At 33.2% G+C, this 20,372-nt stretch overlaps 1 protein-coding gene across 2 annotated transcripts in view; it reads left to right on the forward strand.

Moving 5' to 3' along the window:
* Window positions 1-20,372, forward strand: part of LOC115876705 (protein grainyhead-like) — a 98,036-nt gene that overhangs the window by 62,360 nt on the left and 15,304 nt on the right. For both annotated transcript variants that reach the window (XM_030892592.1, XM_030892593.1), the window contains exons 3-7: window positions 8,410-8,694; window positions 16,275-16,584; window positions 17,028-17,732; window positions 17,894-18,066; window positions 18,732-18,894. In XM_030892592.1, the coding sequence (XP_030748452.1) occupies window positions 8,410-8,694; window positions 16,275-16,584; window positions 17,028-17,732; window positions 17,894-18,066; window positions 18,732-18,894 (1,636 nt within the window). The remainder of the gene's footprint in view (window positions 1-8,409; window positions 8,695-16,274; window positions 16,585-17,027; window positions 17,733-17,893; window positions 18,067-18,731; window positions 18,895-20,372) is intronic.

Genomic DNA, 20,372 nt, shown 5'->3' on the forward strand with positions numbered 1-20,372 from the left:
TTACTTTTTACCACACTGTCTAATACACATAAAAAATTCAGTTTTTTAGTATTTGGAGCAATTATTATTAATCAACACAAACAGTCAATTAATGTAGTTTGAATACTGGAATGATATTAACTGGTCCTCTTTAACAAATATTTAAACAGTTTTTTTTTATTTTTTAATGAATTAAACAAACTATATCGACAATATTAGTATCTGTACTCTTTAAAAATTTGGTACATCTTTAAAAATAATCTAAAATGTCAGTATTCCATTGGTATATTGATGAATGAATTTAAAATTACAAGAAAATGCATTTTCTACGGAAACTTGAAGCGATAGGTAAAAAATGGTATAATACAATTTGATAGACAATTAAATTGTGCATCTGATTCTCATAAAATATACAGGGTGTTCCATTTAAATTAAACAAGTTATTGCCGTTTAAGTAATTATTTAAAATAAAATTTTAGACACTCGGTATATGGTAGTATAATTTTTATTATTGCAACACAATAACTGATCAATAAATAAACTTCAGTAAATAATTAGTATTAAAAACTTTAATACCAGATGAGAAATTGACTGCAAATCACAAAATTGAAAATATTTCAAAAACGGTGAGTTAAGTGTAATAAACTTTATCAAATTTACACGCTTTATTTTAATCGTAGAAACTAAAATGTAATAACATACAGGGTGTTCCATTTAAAAAAATACAACTTTGATATTTTTTATTTATTTGGGACACTCTGTATCTTGTAAAAATATTTTTAAATTGTAGCTCTAATAGTCCTTCAACGAACCCAAAACTTACAATTTGTAAAAATTTAATCGTTTAGCTACAATACTCCGTGTCGTATGTGGTGAACAACCCTGTATTTTGTTTAAATTTAAAGTTTCTTTTTCTATCGAATCTACAGCCAAGAAATTTGAAACTCTAGATACACCTCCGTGATACAGTATATTCGATTACACATGACAAAATAATTATTTATGATTTTTTGACTTGCTTAGATTAATCTTGATATTTTTTTTAATTGAACTGAGAGATGCTACAGTTAGGCCATGTTCATCAGAGAACCAATTTGAAATAATTAAAGATACATACATAGAGCATTATTTTTTTAGTTGTATGTCCAGTGAAAATACCGTGTTAATAACGATGATTTAAAGAATGCTGTAAGGTAATATCGTATCAGGCATTAACACGTAATCAGTAATACATGGTTTAATTATTTAATATTTTAGTTAAAGAAAATTAAACTTTTTTCAATAAAAGAATGTCTTATTCTAATGACATCCGTAGAAGATTTGTTAAGTTGTAAAAAGAAAAAGAAAGAGTTTTGATTCAAGTTTTCTAAGTCTGCTTGGTCTAATTATAATCAGAAATCTTTCTTATCTTAATAAGCATTTTCCTGTTGATGTTAAATACTTTATCAGCATTTTGCTTTGATTAAATTCATACATAATACATCTCACCCGTAATTTTATGTCATAGAATATATCAATAATGGTAAAATTATTCAAAAGTTCTAGACATACAGCGCCTCTATCGCGTTAATCATAGTATTTATTCTATTTGGGTACATTTTTCGAAAAATTATGTTTTAACGATAATCTAGCCTGTGCTTAATCGAGTCACTTAATTACCCAATTATTATTCATAAAACAGAAATTTTTATAATGAATTTGAAAGACGCAAACCATTAAAATTCTATTAAATTTTAAGGAAAAACCGCAATATAATGCTTGGATGAAACAGCTAAAACCTATTATATTAATTAAGCATTAAACGAGTATCTATTAAGACGTAATAGCTTAGGAACCAACCTTAAAAAAATACCCATATAGAAATTAACATATAAATATACGAAAATGAAATACATATATCAATTTCGGTTTAACTGAAATTAGATCGGTTGACATTTAAACCATTATAAGATTCTGCCGAATGTCTTTGAGATATATTAGCGAAAGTAGCTCTTAGTAAATGTATGAGATATAGCCACACACACATAAACTATCGAAATAAATTTCATTTAAAATTATAACATACCACGCCTTAACTATTAAAAAAGTTCTAGTTCTATTGGTTATATCCTTCTCGGAAGACATTCCATAATAGAAATATTGATATTGTTTTCTTCTGTCGGCGATTTTCGAAAAAATGTTATTTATTGGCCTTGTTATTAATAAGTTCTGATGTAATACAGAAATAACAGAAATATTAATTAATATCAGCGTTTTATTTCTTTGTCACATACATAAAATCGAAGAAATATACGATAAAATTAATATTTTAGAAAAATTCTCCATTCAATGTTTTGAATATATTGTATGAAGAATGTAGAATGGTTTCAGAGGGGAGTTAATCACCGCGACCATCTATGGTGTTTTCCTCTTTCTTGAGTTATAACGATTTATAACTCATTATACAGTCTCAGTGCTTTAACAAAAGCCAGTATCTGAGACGGCTTCACAGGGCTAGCTCTCCATCCTCGACATCAGGCGTACCAAAGTTCATAGCATGAACGGTCGTCGTCTCGGCCCACATAAGGTGTTCTGGTGCTTCCCCATTTTCCCCACAGAATCTGCATTTGCCGTTGTTCCTCAGATTCAGCCTATTGAACTGTTCATTGAGGAGACAGAGTCCTGATAGAAACCCCGTGACAATCCGAAGATTGTTTTTACTTAAATCAAGGAAATTCCTTCGAGTGTCTTGTCGACCGTTGGAGGACTCCCATTTCAGGTTTCCAGAGTCTTACAGGTTTCTCAGTTCCGCCTTTAGTTGGTTTCCGCTTGGAAAACAGAACGGTTCTGGTCCAGTTAGTGGAGTGTTCGCTCCTTTTCTAACTAGATCATTTGCTTTTTCATTGCCTTCTATCCCTTGGTGAGCGGGCACCCAGAGTAGGAGGACTTTATTTTCTTTGCCTAATTTGTTCAGCTTCTCTTGGCATTCTTTGACCAACTTCGAATTGACGGTTACTGAATTAATCGCGTTTAGTACTGCCTGGTTTTCGATAGTTCCTAATATATTGTATACAAGATTTTGCTTATTAGTGAAGATGGAACATTTATTAAAAATACATTATAGGGTATAGCCATTTTTTTCTGATTTAAACAATTTTTAATAGTTTTTAATAAATTTGATAAAAATGTTTAAAAAATAGTGATGAGCCAGACTGGTCTTATTAAAACTAAAACCAACCAGTGCAAGATTAACGCAAGACAAAGACCAAGCTTGCAAGTCTCTTGCGGCTTGCATTTTGTCGCGTCATTTTTTTGCATCTCATTTTTCCTAAATTTTTATGTAGAAAGTACCTACCTAGTAAAAATGTATTAAAAAATGCAAGTCTTGGTCTTTGCTCTTAGATAGTGCATTTTCAAACTTCTAAAAATAATTTAGAATGTAGTAAAATTGTGTAATGATTAAAAAACAAAAAATCTGTCTTATTATATTAGAAAAACACTTGTTTAAGATAAGTTTCAATCTAAAGCACTGATGCGAACGACGGGAAGCTCTGCTGGTGTTAAAAAGCAACAGGCCCGTCAAGCTGAAATGAGCACGCATAAAGTGTAGACAATTTTTTTCGGATCCTCCACAAAAGGGTTAAGAGAGATGGCTGCGCATGGGTTAGCGAGATCTATTGTGCTTGTTCAGCATCCAGCAGGTAAAAAGGAATATGTAACTCTCTCCCTCCGAGCCACTCTAATATATCAATCATATTATGTACGCATATCAGTTGCATCTTTTGTAGTTTTTGAAATTTTGACGACTTAATGACAGGCAGGTACGCGCAAGGGATGTTCCGATATCCGCAAATTATCTTGTACAGACGTTAAATGAACTTGTTTGTGACAGTTAGTTACTACCGTTAGTTTTATAGTCTTTTAAATCGAATAATATTTCTTCTCATATTGGAAAAATTATAGAAAGAACAATAATAATTATTAAACTGCGTAAGATAGAAAATTAAGAAAGCTTATAAACTTAATTTTAATAAGATGTTAGATGATTAACTATATAATGTTTAACTGGAGAGAATAAAATAAGAATAAAAGGTCGCTAACGACGGCTAATGGAAAAACAGTTAGTTATCTTTTTTATTTATAATTTCCAATTAAAGAGTCAATTTCTCGAGGTATTTTAATCCCCTTGAAAAGTCTCTAATTGTATCTAATTAATTTCACTAAAGACAAACAGGCTGTTGAAAAATCAGTCTCAGGCTCGACAGGAAAAAGGCAAGAAAGAAATAATTGTGCACCTTCTATACCACGGAATTGATAATATTAGCTTTCTCCAGTAAAAAAGCTTGATTATTCATAGAAAATACTTACACTGAAAATCAAATCATTTGATTTAAAGAATGGAGTTTGATGGTACCTAACAGATGTAAACAGAGAAATGCTAGTTATTTACATTTTGTTAGATTGGTTAGTTATCATCTTTTATACATGTGTACGAGGGTTGTCTTTTAAATTTTGCATACATAAACATAGTAGAAGCCTGTCAACATATATCAAATGTCAAAATTAATTGTCATCTTTAGTTAACTTAACGCTAAAATTTTAAACCGCTTCGTATAAAGCTGTACCTAAATTGAATTTTTGAAGTTGACGAGTTGGTTAGCCGAGGAAATTTTCGCGCAATATTTTTTTACATTTTTCGAAGACAGATGTCTCAATAAGAATGCCTTGCAGAGTTGGTTTCTGTTTGCGTCAATGAAGAACAGTCAGTCGACAATTTCTCGTTGGTATGGAGAATTTAAACGTGGACAGATTAGTCTAAGTGACGATCCAAGAACAGGTCCACCAATAACGTCAGTCGCCCAGGAAAACGTCCATGATGTACGTAAGCTGATCCAAGAAGATCAACATGTCAGATATCGTGAAATTGAAGCATCATTAGGCATTTCATGACTTTAATTCAAAAAATTTTAGATGAAGAATTATCTGTAAAAAGTGGTTTCCCGTTGGATACCGCATCTGTTGACGGAAGAACAGAAAGCAATTAGAGTCAATTGGTGACAAAAAACGCTACACCGGTTTAACGCACACCGGAAACTCTAAAAATATATTCAGAATTATCAGTGGTGATGAATCCTGGATTTACTCTTATGAATACGAAAATAAACGTCAATCAGCTGTTTGGATGTTCCGAGATGAATCAAAACCATTGAATGTTATGCGTTCTCGAAGTTTTCCAAAAAGATGATGGCTACATTTATTTCAAAAGTGGGCTATGAATCAATAATTCCTCTGCAATATCCAAGAACTGCTGAGAGGTGCATATCTATTTGTTTGTCGGAAATAATTGCTGAGTTTCGAAAAACCAACCCTCGACGACGAATGATCCTCTATCAAGACAATACAAGTTCCCACACAGCTCAAAAATAATTGAGTTTTTATAGCACGAAAACATCGGATTGTTGGACCATCCTCCATATATTCCCGACATAAGTCCTCAAGACTTTTTTGCTTTACCATAAAAATTAAGAATGAACTGCGTGGCCTGGTACCTTCAAAAACGCAATTTTGAAGGTACCAACAAGCGAGTGGAATAACTGCTTTCAGAATTGGTTCCAACGAACGTTGGAACTTCGTATTTAAAAGATATCTATACTGTTTTTTTCTACCTCTATATGCAAAATTTAAAAGACATCCCTCGTATGACTCCGCTCATAGTGTAACTTTTAAGTATGATCCACACATGTTAGAACACCTCGTATATACGTATATAGTTGCGGGCTTGCATTCCAACAAATCAAGCTTGTTCTATTCTATGGGATAGAGAGTACAGTTGGAAAAAAGCCATAAAATATCTGGCGCATATATTTCTGTATACAAAATTAATTACCAATGATAAATTTGAGTTTTATTTAAAGATCTTAGAAACGAGAAGTTCGAAATATATATCTTAGATTTATGGTTCGAATTTACATAATACTAATATATCAATAGTTTTCTATCGAAATTCTCTGCTTAACTATTAAGGAGAAATATGTGAGTCTGGAGGCTCAAATAATTACCACTGGCGTACACAGGGGCGTGCATAATTGGAAATTTAGGGCGTTATTGCAATAAATAACTTCATATAGAATAATATGACGTTAATCGTTAATGTTATATTCTCTATCTTGCTATTAGTTAAAAGTCTTTCGTTATATTGCGAACTCTTTTAATTTCGCTTAAATTTATCACCACGTCGGTAAAAAAATTGAAGGGTAAAAATTCTCAAGGGATGCAGTAGTGACGTTACGTCCAATCCATCAAAGTCAGGGGCATAAAATTTTTAAACATACATATTCAGGCTTGAAAAATCACACACGATTTATTTCGATTTTTTGCCAGGTTAAAATATATGGCGACATTATATCGGAGAGTTCATTTTATATGCTTTTTCCTTGTTTTTTATTATGTCTTGGTGATTACAATTCAGTAGATTTAAACCGTTAAGAATCTCCATACTGAAAGCTTGCAAACTGTGACAATTTTTATATATAAAATAAAACTGTTTCAAATTGCTTTACAGGCAATTTCAAACGAGTATGAAACAATTAAAAACTGTAACAGTAATAAACCAAAACGGACAAAATGCAAAACAATAAAAATCCAGCTAATTACATTACGAGACACGACCAGGCATTTTTTATATATCATACCGGTTGTCCCCTAACTGGAAAAAAGAAATGCCCTCAAATAGAATAATAGCGTTTATATGTTTACCATATAATTATTACATCAAAGTAAACACTGTATCTACTATACTACGAGCCGAACTTTTGAATGAATTTCATAAACAAGTTTGACTACGTCAATAATGAATGGAGCAGGTTTTTGCTGAACCTTATTAAAACCTGTAGACATTTTTTTATCGTTGCTTGAAAGTCAATTCGAAATGGAACAATTCTACTCTTTTTATTCGCGGCTTTGCGGATTTTATTATTCTGAAAAATTAGTTTTCACCTTAGCAGCTAAACTCGTTTAAAAAATGTAATAACATGTAAAAAAGTATGATAATTTGACTTAGCTTATTGTAGATGGAACTGATGATTATAAATTATTGAAGTATAAATTTAGTGGCATTCAAAAATATAGCATAAAAAAGAGATGTTATATCTAGAGTTATCAATTTCTATATTGTTTTCATTTCTACATGTATTAAAGAAGAATGATGAGAGAGACACATAACATTAAGAGAAACATGAAAAGAAACTTTAAAACTTAGGAAGGTTTTTGTTTTGTTTTGAATTAACTTACTATACTGTGGAATGTGATTTGTGTCTGATAAGGAGACAGATAAAAAAAGGTAGAGAATACATGCCGCATGCAATTTATTTATTAAACCAAAGTGGTTATAAAGTTCCTTGGCCGAAGAATTTCAGATTGCGCTCCCTTAAGATAATACGTCCATTATTGAAATGAATTTTAAATGCAAATATGCTAAATAAGGCGATTTATCATCATTTTATGCAATATGGCAGCGTAGAAAATTGATCTTTAAAATGTATTCATTAGGCTTCTGACTTTCTGAACATTAAAAAGCGATTTTCTTCTCGCTTACGTCACAAATTAGTGCGCACAAACGCGTTTAAACTAATTTCGAAATTAGTTACTAATAATTTCAATTAAATTATTATTTCACAAACGACATTTCAATATCCAACGACCTCCTTTTAACGATTTAAATAACTTATAAAGTATAGTCTTTAATTCGGATGTCACTTTTTATTGAATAACATTCACTAATAATAAAAATTACATTTAACTGAGTCAGTAACCATTAACATCCAGTTGCCATAAAATTATAAAATACTGATCATAAAACCCTACAAAATATGTCATAAATTTTTAAAAGATATATAAATTTACACTAAGATCTAGCAGAGAGTTGTCTTTTATATTTTGCATATAAAAACATAGTAGGCGCCTGCCAACGTATATGAAATGTCAAAGTTCCGAGATGAACCAAAACCGACGAAAGTTATCCGTTTTTGAAATGTTTCCAAAAAGATGGTGGCGACATTTGTCTCAAAGGCAAGGCGGGTAGCAACAATTCCTCTGCAAAATTAAAGAACTGTTACTGCTGATTGGTACATATCTATTTGTTTGTCAACAGCAATTGCTGAGTTTCGAAAAATTCACCCTCAACGACGAATGATCCTTCACCAAAACAATGCAAGTTCCCACACAGCTCGAAAAACAATTGAGTTTTCAAAGCAAGAAAACATCGAATTGTTGGACCATCGTCCATACAGTCCCGATCTAAATCGTTTTTTTCTACCCCTATATGCAAAATATAAAAAACAACTTCCTATAGACTTTTGTGCAACTAACAACCCTTTTTGTTGTTTGCTTGTTAAGTCTGCTACATTGAATTTAGTCTATTTAATACTAACCTTGTGGTTTTTTGGTTTGCAGGAAACGGAAAGAGCATAGCGAGGCGTCCTCCCAGGGTACCAACGGTGATCTAGCAGTGGTGGGCCCACGTGGCATGGCAGAATTGCCAGAGGGGGCCACTCCTCCGGAAGACCAGCAGACTTGGAGAGCTTATTACGAACACCCCTTGACCGCAGCCACGACAGCCATGCTCAACATAGGAGGAGGCGCGGAAGATCAAACAGCCACCATGGGGTTGATATACGAGTACTACAAATTGCCACCCCTGCCGGCAGATTCCAAGGATAAATTAGCTGACCTTTGGCCGTGAGTATTCAGTAAATGTATGTGTGGTGTGTGTGTATTACTCGTACTCGTCTATACCTGATTTTATTTGCCTTTGAAACACTTGGATTGATTGTTTTTTCTACAAAACTGTTAATGTTAGGTATAATGTATTTAAATTCGAAATTCGTAAAATTTTACAAAGAATTTAAGTTTAAGTTCTCTAGAAACTTCTAACGCACGCTCAGCCTGGGACAACTTGTATAAAAAAATTATGTAGAAGTAAAAAAATCAAAATGGAAGAATTTATGTAAGACGTCTGTCTTTGTTTGGCTAGAGAATTTAGAATGAGCTAAATGAAGTCGAAAAAAAACTAGAGCAGGAAGATTTATATACTGGGAGTGTCTGTGGAAGCGTCCCATGTGAAATGGGGCGAGTTGAAAACTAAGGGCGGGATTGTGAGTGAGTCTGTGCCGTTGGGGTTAATGACTGAAATAAGATCATGCGACCTCGCATCGTCGATAAATTACTCTCAGCTCTTGCGGCCATATGCAGAGAGAGAACAAACTGCAACCGGGCAAAAATAATATTGTTGTGTCACGCGAGATGAAAACTAGGGGCACCCACGGCACGCAATGCTCTGTTAAGCTTAGATCTTTAACAATATGTCATGTAACGTTAAACGTTTTCTCAAAAAATTCCACAAATCTATCCGCTACGCCGACCATACAAGGGGACAGTGGCAAATACCTCATAAAATTATCAACTTTCATCTAACAAAAAAAAAGGCGTCATAGTAACCTTTCAAATTGCAGTCGAAAACAATTTTTGTCCGGCCGATATCTATTAGTGATGAGCAAATGCAAGATAAAGACACCCTTATGACAAGAAAAACTACTCTTATTTTAAATAAAAGAAATCAAATTTGAAAATACGTTACCAATAATTTAATCTCTCGATATACTAACGACGTCATTTATCAATATGTTTCCAGTTGAACGATTGTCAAGCGATCAATTGGATTTGGTTTTTCATCCTCTCATAACGCCATTTCAATCATGATGAATAAGTGTTAAGTTACAGTGAGTTAATCGCCAAGCGATATCAAATGATGTATTAGATGAAACAAAACAGGCGTATATCTCGCATTATGTAAATTTCAATAGAAAGAAAACCAAAGAGATTACACTCAAGTAGAACTTGAACATAGACAAATTATGAATGTCGAGATTGAATCTGTCGTATAAATAATGTAGCCAATACCCTACAATAACAGCTTATGATAAATAACCCTTTCTTACTAAAAAATATAACCAACAAAAAATAATCCGAGAACAGTCAGAGAAATTAATCATTATAATCCAAGAATACATCTTTCTTTGCTTCAGTTCTATTGTGATTTTTCTTAAAATAGATCTATTTCATTCATGAACTTAATTTAAATTTTGCTAGCACTCATGGGACACAGCACTCACACAGAATTTTTTTTAGTCAAATTTGTGTTTTATTTTTTTTTATTTTTGGCTTTAAAGAAAAATAAAAAACTGAGTTTGCCAATTAAAGTTGATATATGTATATATATTTATATACAGTTTGCTAAAAAAATCAAAAAAATAAGAAAATAATAATAAATAATATGTATTTAATTATCTATACTTATTTAAGAAACCTTCTAGGTGTTTTTGTAAAGCTCAGACACGAAAGATGTTTTTGCTCGATAAAGTTGACAAAATAATGTTAAGATTGAGGAGGTAGGTTATATTTTTATTTTCATAATATATTCACGGACGAGTAGAGAAAAATGTAAAATTACAACGTTCGCGTCGTGCATTAAAATAATTGTACCTAAAAAAGCAAATCTGTGTATCGGCATATGAATATTTAACTCGCCGTAATAATGGTACAGATATACACCATAGCCTGGAGGAAGGTTTTAACTTAAAACCGTGCCAGTATAAATAGTAAAAGATTCACGAGCTCTCTGTCTATGGCTCTACAATTGAAAATAAGAAAAATAAATCCGTACAAATTATGCAAACGCCAAGATTCAGCAGGCTCTCTATTCAAAAAGATCTCTTCTCTTTTTTTGCTCTAAAGCCTATTGTGCGCGAGGTAAAATATAGTACGGTGATGCGGCCCCAATGACTATAAATTCTCGGCATGGACGTTTTTATTTTCAAGAAGATTCGCATATATTTTACGGTTAGCGCGATCTAACCGTTTTGGGCCAACTATATTTTTTTGATACGTCTCCAGAAATTAGTTTCAACTTAAGGCATCTTTAAGAAACTCCTTATTTTTACATAAATTTCCATATTATAGCTATCTTTTTTGGTAGAATCTTGTTGAACAGTTACAAATTCAAATCATTTGATTTTTTTTATTAGAGAGAAATATGCGAGAGGAATAAATTTTGGTTTTCTTTACTATATTTCCTTTTATTGATAGATTTAAACCTCTTACATGACAAAACTTATGTTTTACTTTAATTAAAATTATGTTATGAGTAGAATGTATAGAAGGAACGTTAATCACTGCGACCTTACAGATCTATTGTGCCCCTCCTTCTTGAGTTATAACTCATGATATAGTCTCAGGACTTTAACAGAAGCCAGTATCTGAGATGGTATCTACAGAGGTTAGTTCTCTATCTCTGATATCAGTTGTACCAAAGTTTATGGCAGTTATAATTTCAATTCTGTAATGAAATACCCTGTATATTTTAGCCAGGCCCGTTCCTTGGGTATCTGGCGCCTACGTCCAGCATTCTTTGCTTGATTCATTAACGAGCAATATGTAATTGGAAATGTAAAAAAAAACTATTCTAATAACGTATAAAAACATTTATTAAATAAATAAAACAAACAAAACCACAAATATTTAATAACAAAAATAGTACCCTAAAGAAAAAAAACTGACCCATTTTATATGAAATACATAAAAACAATGAACTAAAATTCGGAAATAATACACATGTACTGATTTCTTTCGAAAATCGACAACTATGAAACTATGATCCCTTCCCCGACACAAACAGTACATTGTGAGACAGGAAATTGTAGATAGAAACAAGCCCTATAACATCGGATACAACATTTTAATGAACAGTGATTTCCTTAAAATCAATAAAATGAAAAAAATACGAAATAATATACACGTACTGATTTCTTTCGAAAATCGACAACTATGAAACTATGATCCCTTCCCCGACACAAACAGTACATTGTGAGACAGGAAATCGTAGAGAGAAACAAGCCCTATAACATAGGATACAACATTTTAATGAATAGTGCTTTCCGTAAAATCAATAAAATGAAAAATATACGAAATAATATACATGTACTGATTTCTTTCGAAAATCGACAACTATGAAATTATGATCCCTTCCCCAACACAAACAGTACATTGTGAGACAGGAAATTGTAGAGAGAAACAAGCCCTATAACATAGGATCCAACATTTTAATGAACAGTGCTTTCCATAAAATCAATAAAATGAAAAAAATACGAAATAATATACATGTACCGATTTCTTTCGAAAATCGACAACTATGAAACTATGATCCCTTCCCCGACACAAACAGTACATTGTGAGACAGGAAATTGTAGAGAGAAACAAGCCCTATAACATAGGATACAACATTTTAATGAACAGTGCTTTCCATAAAATCAATAAAATGAAAAATATACGAAATAATATACATGTACCGATTTCTTTCGAAAATCGACAACTATGAAACTATGATCCCTTCCCCGACACAAACAGTACATTGGGAGACAGGAAATTGTAGAGAGAAACAAGCCCTATAACATAGGATACAACATTTTAATGAACAGTGCTTTCCATAAAATCAATAAAATGAAAAATATACGAAATAATATACATGTACCGATTTCTTTCGAAAATCGACAACTATGAAACTATGATCCCTTCCCCGACACAAACAGTACATTGTGAGACAGGAAATTGTAGAGAGAAACAAGCCCTATAACATAGGATACAACATTTTAATGAACAGTGCTTTCCATAAAATCAATAAAATGAAAAAAATACGAAATAATATACATGTACCGATTTCTTTCGAAAATCGACAACTATGAAACTATGATTCCTTCCCCGACACAAACAGTACATTGGGAGACAGGAAATTGTATTGTACAACATTTTAATGAACAGTGCTTTCCATAGTATCAATAAAATGAAAAATATACGAAATAATATACATGTACTGATATTGTTGAAAGAATCTGTGAGAAAACTTGACAAAGTTTAACTTGTTTTTCAGTCGACCTGTATAATCCCACCAAAGGTAAAATTCTTATCCATATAAATCAAAATAAATCAAAAGAGCGCAATGGTTAAATTTAAATCTGTTATTTACCAGTTACCTACTTCCCATAGGGGGTTGGAGTCTGCTCGTCTCTGGCTTGCTGGTACAATATCCTACATATGTAATTTTAATCCCTTTTATCGAAATACTTATCTCGAATCTGCATAGTAACTTGATACCGATAATATCAAGTGAAACCCTTACAAATTATATAGACCCCTCTTACTGTGCGCGTCTGTTAGTTTAAAATTTAAATATTCATTCGAGATCTGAAAGAAGAGGATTCTTATATATGTTACGAAGATATATTAAATTTATTGACCGTAAAGGGGCAAAATGTAAATACGACACCTAAAATTTTATAATGTATTCACTTTGGTGAGTGATAAATGTGTGAAATACGCGTTCTAGGTACTGCAGATTCGCGAATATTTATATACGAATATTTTAGCACATCGGCGTTATAGCACTATATAAGCCAATATTGAAAAACGTAAGAAAATTTCATCACGTCCACTACCAAAAAAAATTTTTTAAATAGATTAAACTATAGTTCAAACAAAAAATAAAATAACTATTAAAAGAATTTAAAAAAACGTTTTTTTTTTTGTCTCAATTCGAAAAAGAATATACGTATCTATATGTAAGTATGTAAATAAAATATTTATTGAAGATTTAAACAGTTAGTATTTTCTAGCGATTCAGTGTGGTTAAGTTAAAAATTAAGACTTCGAAAATTGTAGTTGTTTTACGTATATTAAAGTGCATGTAATTATTGGTAAGTACTACTATATAGTGATCAGCAAATACAAGACAAAGAACAATACTCTCTTGATCTTGGTCTTGCTGCAAGATTGTTAATTTTTTTAATAGATTTCGAGTATATGCATTTTCTACACAGGAAAATTTTAAATAAATAGTATTAATACTAATAAATATTTAAATATTTATTTTTCTATACAGTATGTCCCCGGATTGTCTTTACAAGAGAAAAAACTTTTTTATTATTGACATTTTGAGAAAAATGCATTTTTCATAAAACAATTTGCTTGTTCTAAAATGTTTTAATCCCGTTTAGGTATACTTTTCCAAATCTCCATACCGTTTTAGAGAAAATTAAGAAAAAGATGAAACTATGGTTGAAGTCCTAAAAATTAAAACGCGTTTCTATGGTAATATAACTTCGTTTTCATTATTTGATAAATTGTAATTCATAAAATTTTAATTAATTTAATGTTTCTTGTTTTAAAATGTTAAAGAAGCACAAAATTTATTTAGTTTAATGCTATGGAAAGGGTGATAATAGTTACCGGAAAATATACTTTAACAACAGCAAATAATATGACATTAATCAAAATTAATAATAACCATCTATCAAAGAATGAAATCGAATTGATATTACCATAGAAACGCTTTTGATTTTGAGGACTCTAGGGAAAAAAATCAAACATATTTTCATGTTTTCCTTTATTTTCTCTAAAACGGTATGGAAATTTGGAAAAGTATAAATGGGATTAACCATTTTAGAACAAGCAAAAATTTTTACAAATAAAATTTAATTTAAAAATTTTAAATTTTATACAATAATCGGAAAACACTATTTATAATAAATTGAACATTATGATATATAAAAAATTTTAAACAAATAAGTAATTTCTTATACCATATAAGAGTGTGAAAAATACAAGACTGCAAGAGTCTTGCATTGGTCGGTCTTGTTCTTGGTTCTGCACAAAAAGCAAGACCATGACCAGTGTCGTTCATTACTAAGTACTAAATACAGCAGAGATAATTTAAATATATAAACGTCAATTTCCTAATTAGATTGGAGTTACGTTTTATTAAATTGTTTCTTAATTAATGTAGTTTTCCTGAACGCTATACGCATCTAAAATGTAGTTATTTTGCGTCGAGGTATATTATACTTAAACTGCAAGCACGTCGAGTGGAGTAATGTTGCGTAAAAATAATCGAAATAAGAGAATTTCATTCATAACAGAAATGTATCTGTCTCGATGCTGGTGGAAGCTGCTCCGCAGACTTAATCTTGCGTTAGAATCTAACATAGAACCAGTTCAACCGACATCGGGCGCTAATCGTGATCGCTACGACCTGCACACACCGGGTCACCTTCACAATGCCGTCAGATCCACGCGCCATGCGGCACGACTCAGACGTCTACTAGCTCACCACGACGTCATTTAACAGGAACAACTCTAAAACTTCCTACAAATCGAATTCCGTAACAACCTCCTTTTGTTTTAATAGCTTCTTCCTTTAACTAGCTGATTTTTTATCGCTTTTTATTATGCTGAGAAAAGATTGGTGCAGTTCATCTACACCTCTGAATTTTGTTATTTCTTTGGTGAAATTCACAACTTCCAGGATTATTCTAATGCTTGAGTTATTCTCACTATTAAGTTTAAAAAATTACAATGGTCTGATTTTCATATATTTTTTCAACTCCGTCCCAGAGATCCTCGAAGATCATTCCTCGTTATATCAAACTTATTTAACAAAACTTTGTATTCTTTTAAAAATAACACACTTTATAGTAGATCATGCAAAATTTGGTGCAATTGATGGAATCCTATATACATATTTAAAAATAACTGTCAAAAAAAAACTAGTCCAATTAACATGCACTCTAAAATTCGTAGTCTATTCTTTAGGCGTGAGGTATTTCCGCCATAGGTAAAACAAATTTTGAGTTTTTTAACGAAACACGATTTTGAAAAAAAAATAAATATATTCTCAGCTAATTTGCCAATTATTATTCACTTATTATTTTTTTGTTATATTTTTTTCAAAAACAATGATTCTTTTAATTTCAACAACCTAAATGATGGTGCAATTATAAAATTCTATAAATTATGTATATTTCTGGTATGTTTGGTACAATTTTTGTACGGTCGTATAATCCGCATACTACATTCTTGGGGGTGAGTTATTTTTGATTTCTCTTTATTTGTGTCGATATCCCAGGAAGAATAATCTATAATAGATCCGGCACTTAATTCTTGTTAAATATGTATAACGTCTAATTTGTGCAATGAGGGGTGTGATTAAATATGTAAACTAAAAAGATTCACTTGCGTATTTGCAGACGTTAAAAGTGCATAATTTAAGAATGTTTAAAGTTAATAAAGTGGGCAATAAAATTAGGCAAAGGCGTAAACGAGTTGAAATGTCAAATCGCAATAAAATCGTATGCAAATGTATGAGGAAAAATAACGAGGGGACCCCTCCAGTTGAAGCGCGAATAGCGTATGACGTAATATATTTGTTACAGGCCAAGCTCTCAAGCCGGAGGCATCCTAACGTCGCAACTGAAAGCGACCAATGGATTAGTGAGCGGGGCGGGGCTAGAATTGCCGACTCCGCCTTTGAGCAGTGGCGGTCAATTGAGCTCCCAAGAGTTGCAAGGTTTATTTATTAACCAACACGTTGGCTACGCACAGCCCGCGGCCACTGGCGGACAAAACTTGCAGATAGTGAAAAGGGAGCCCGAAGACCTGAGCCACCACCGGAAACTGGACTGCAGCTCGCCCAGTTCCGGAAGCCTGGACGGATCGATCATCATATCCAAGCCTCGACCGAAGGTGATTGATTCTTTTGTGATAACTTAGTGATTCTTGTGTGGTTCTTGGTGACGTTGGGGCTAATTTGTGTGTACGTTTGCGTGTATGGACTCTAGCGACTAGTTTTGATTTTTAAATTACGCCTCTTCTTTCGCAGAATGATATGTCATAAAATCTTGGACATTCTAACATCGAAGAGGGCGCTTAGTTTGTAATAGATATACTCAGTTTTAGCGTAGTTAGTGCATGTGCGCTGGTAGACTTTGTAGTAGGTTAGTCCTAGGGCCACCTAGAGCAGCATGATTTTCAGTGGCAGTCTTTTTGTTTATTTATGCTTTCCTTCATGCCTGTAGCAGTACAAGAAAGATTCAACATCGGATGCTTGGTAACATAAATTATTTTAAAACCATTAATTGTTGAAAGGCACGAAAGAAGTAATACATTATCACCGTCCCTGGTTATAGGTTGTGCTGGTGTCCTCCGGAGGGGGCGGCCAGCCAGCGGACCTGGTGGTGGACGTGAACTCGATCAAGGACGAGGGTCATCGCGGTCTCAACTCGCCACAGCACGGTTCCCGTTCCATTAACGGCACACCGACATCCACCCACAGCAGTCTACTAGCAGACGGGTCCACCACGGGACCTATCGAGTTTATCTCCGCGGATGGACTCAAACCAGCTATGTACACGACACAGATATTCGCCTCCATGAGCAATGCTGGCCACAGCGGCAGCGGAACCCCATCGCCTACGCCCTACGCAGATCACGTCTCGCAATACACCCAGAGTTCTATGGGTGGAGGACCAGTGGGATCAAACTCCGCGGTCTATTCCACGTCTTCGGGCCGTCCGAGCAGTTCTGGAGCTTTCTCGGTGTCGGCAGATCCTTATTACCGCGAATACTTCACCACGGTAGCCTCGGGAGCCGGTACTCCCGAACCCGTGTATTCTGGCCAGCTGCGCCAAGGGCAGCTGGCCTACGGGGATGAAGCTGCCAACGGCGGGGCTAGCGCCAGCTTCGTGGAGCGCTATGTTCGCCAGGCTCAGTACCATGGCAAAAGCGTCATTGCTGCTGCCACGGCAGCTGGTCTCACTGTTGATCTTCCCAGCCCTGATAGTGGCATTGGTGCTGACGCCATCACACCCCGCGACCAGAACACGCTGCAACAGGTGAGCCCTAGACTTCCACTCCATTCCCCACATCCTTTTTTATTCTCTCTAATGAAAATATACGAGTGTTGGTACATGAGTGAGACTCCAAACATTATCTCTATATCACTCATGACACAACATTCCCTAAAATTCTCAATAATAATATAAACTTCTTTCAGTCTTTTGATTATACGGAACTATGCCAGACCAATTCGACTCTTCTGGATCCTCTTTCCCTTTCACAAAGAAGCAACAGTTCCCAGTCACCTGGAGCACAACCATCAAGTCGGAGCAGGCCATGGCACGATTTCGGAAGGCAGAACGACGCTGACAAAATTCAAATTCCAAAAATGTGAGTAACAAAATCTAACGGCCTCTTAAGTGTAAAGAAATAAAACACCCGAAAGTTCTATTATACGGCGGTGAAGTAGCATATGTCAAGTCCCTTTTGTAAAATGTGAGAACTCGTTTGAAAATTTCTCGGAAGTGAACTAAATCCCATTAACTAGCTATGCGTGAAGAAGGAAAACATTAAAAACGAACGGACAAAAATGTTTTGTGACCTCGGTTAGACGAGCGATATAGTACGCGACATAAAGTGAACAAACCTGATTTGACCGGTGTCATTTGATATCAACTACCTTATGTTACGCGGTTATTCCAGCGCCCGAAACAACTATCAAACTAGTTTGGATGATTCAAAACCGTGTGCTGTACACGTACAAAAGTTTCCACGTTTTTAAATTCGTTACAAGTGTCAAGTGCCATTATAACCTTCTCGGTAATGTCCGGCTCGGGTCAGCGGGTCACTTGCATTCGACTCAACCACCTGTCTTTGTGTCTTTTACCTTAAATATAAAACAAGTCCTGTTTCGCGCTTACAAGCCATTAAATTGTTTTACGACAGTTTTATTGCAAAAACGCGATCGATGGTGGAAACTACTTCCGTCCGAAATTCCTCCGTAAACTCGCCTGATTTATACACTCGAAAAAATTCGATTTTCTCTATTTTTCCAGATTTTCCCCTTATGGCTTTAAATACCACCTGGAATCGCCGATTTCAACATCACAAAGGAGAGAAGATGACAGAATTACGTATATCAATAAAGGACAATTTTATGGCATCACCCTGGAGTACATACCTGATCCAGATAAACAGTTAAAATCCCAAACGGTCAAAGTAAGTGTATTCATAAATATTTAAATTAGTTCTGTAGTTATTATTTTTTGTGAAACCTATATACGCGCGTTCACGACTGTCATTCATTATATAGTCGCTTTCAAAAAAATCAGTGATTTATATTTAGACTGTCGCATTGTAAATGTTATCGATCTTTGAGTTTTAAATTATTTTTAAACGTTTCGCAAAATAATTTGCATATAAATTTAAAAGATAGGTTTACCCATATACGTAACTTATGAGTATATATGATCGATATATCATACGGTCCGGTTAAATTCAATGCTTTAACAATTTCTATAACGTTTCAGCCATCCTACGACTTGAAATTTAAATAAACTTACTGATCTGTTTGGACGGAAAACCGATCAATTATGAATAATGAATAAATAAACTTAAACGCAAAAATGTCTCCGGCGTTATTATTACTTTTTAAAACTAATTATAATGAAGTCGTTAACGAATCGATCCAAATAAATCATGTGGAATATTGAAACAGTACAAATGGAGTAATAATATTTATTTATAGATGTAATTTTATGTTTAGCAACTCGTTTGGAAATAGTTGTTTAATTGCAACCTTACTTTATGGAATTATCAGTTTATGTAAATCTATCAATATAAAACTAAAATCGGACGTACGGTATTATAGTTCAGGCGGAGATATATAATTTATATTGTTTTGTAATCGATATTGATCAGCACTAATGTACAATTATACGCCTGTCAATTGTCAAAGCTAATAGCAATAAAAAATTGCTATCAACAATTACAGAACACTATTTATTAATGAACAAAATAAGTTTTTAATTTCTATATATAAGAATAATTTTCTTATAATATTTTTAACCCTTATTTTTCTAGTGAAGCCAATTTTTAAAATGGAATACTAATATTATTATTTTTTATGACACAACTATTAATTCAAAGCTGTTTAATGTTAGTTCTAATTATCTGCTAGTAATAGTAATTCTATTGTATAGTCAAAGTGATATAAAGATCGTTTATATAATTTTCTAAAAATTCTAAAGTTAAAGCCCTAATATAAAATGCGTATTTTGGTAATATGGAATCACTAGAAATATGCCCATATTATTTTTAGGTTAGTTAGTTTCTTAATTGTGAAACATTTATTTTTATTGTGACACTAAAGGGTCTAATGCAAACTGTTGCATTTGTACAAAAAAATGAATTTCAAAATTTGCAAAATTCTTTTTTGAGAAAATACTGATGATTAAAAATTACTATAATGGAGTGTAAATCTTAAAGGGTGTATACTGGGTGGTCCGAATTGTATTCGGGAAACTTTGGCAGTATATTCTGCAGATAAATAAGTAAAAAAGTTTGTATAAATTTATGTCCTAAAATGCTTCTTTCGTAGATACAGGGTGTAGAAGATTCATTTTTATTTCGGTTTTTCCAAATAATTTCGAAATGAGAGCCGATATTTCGATAAAAAGTGGTTGCTAGGTGTTTTT

Source organism: Sitophilus oryzae, unplaced genomic scaffold (assembly GCF_002938485.1).
Source record: "Sitophilus oryzae breed Bouriz unplaced genomic scaffold, Soryzae_2.0 scaffold_1440_pilon_pilon, whole genome shotgun sequence".
In the NCBI taxonomy this organism is placed as follows: Eukaryota; Metazoa; Arthropoda; class Insecta; order Coleoptera; family Curculionidae; genus Sitophilus; species Sitophilus oryzae.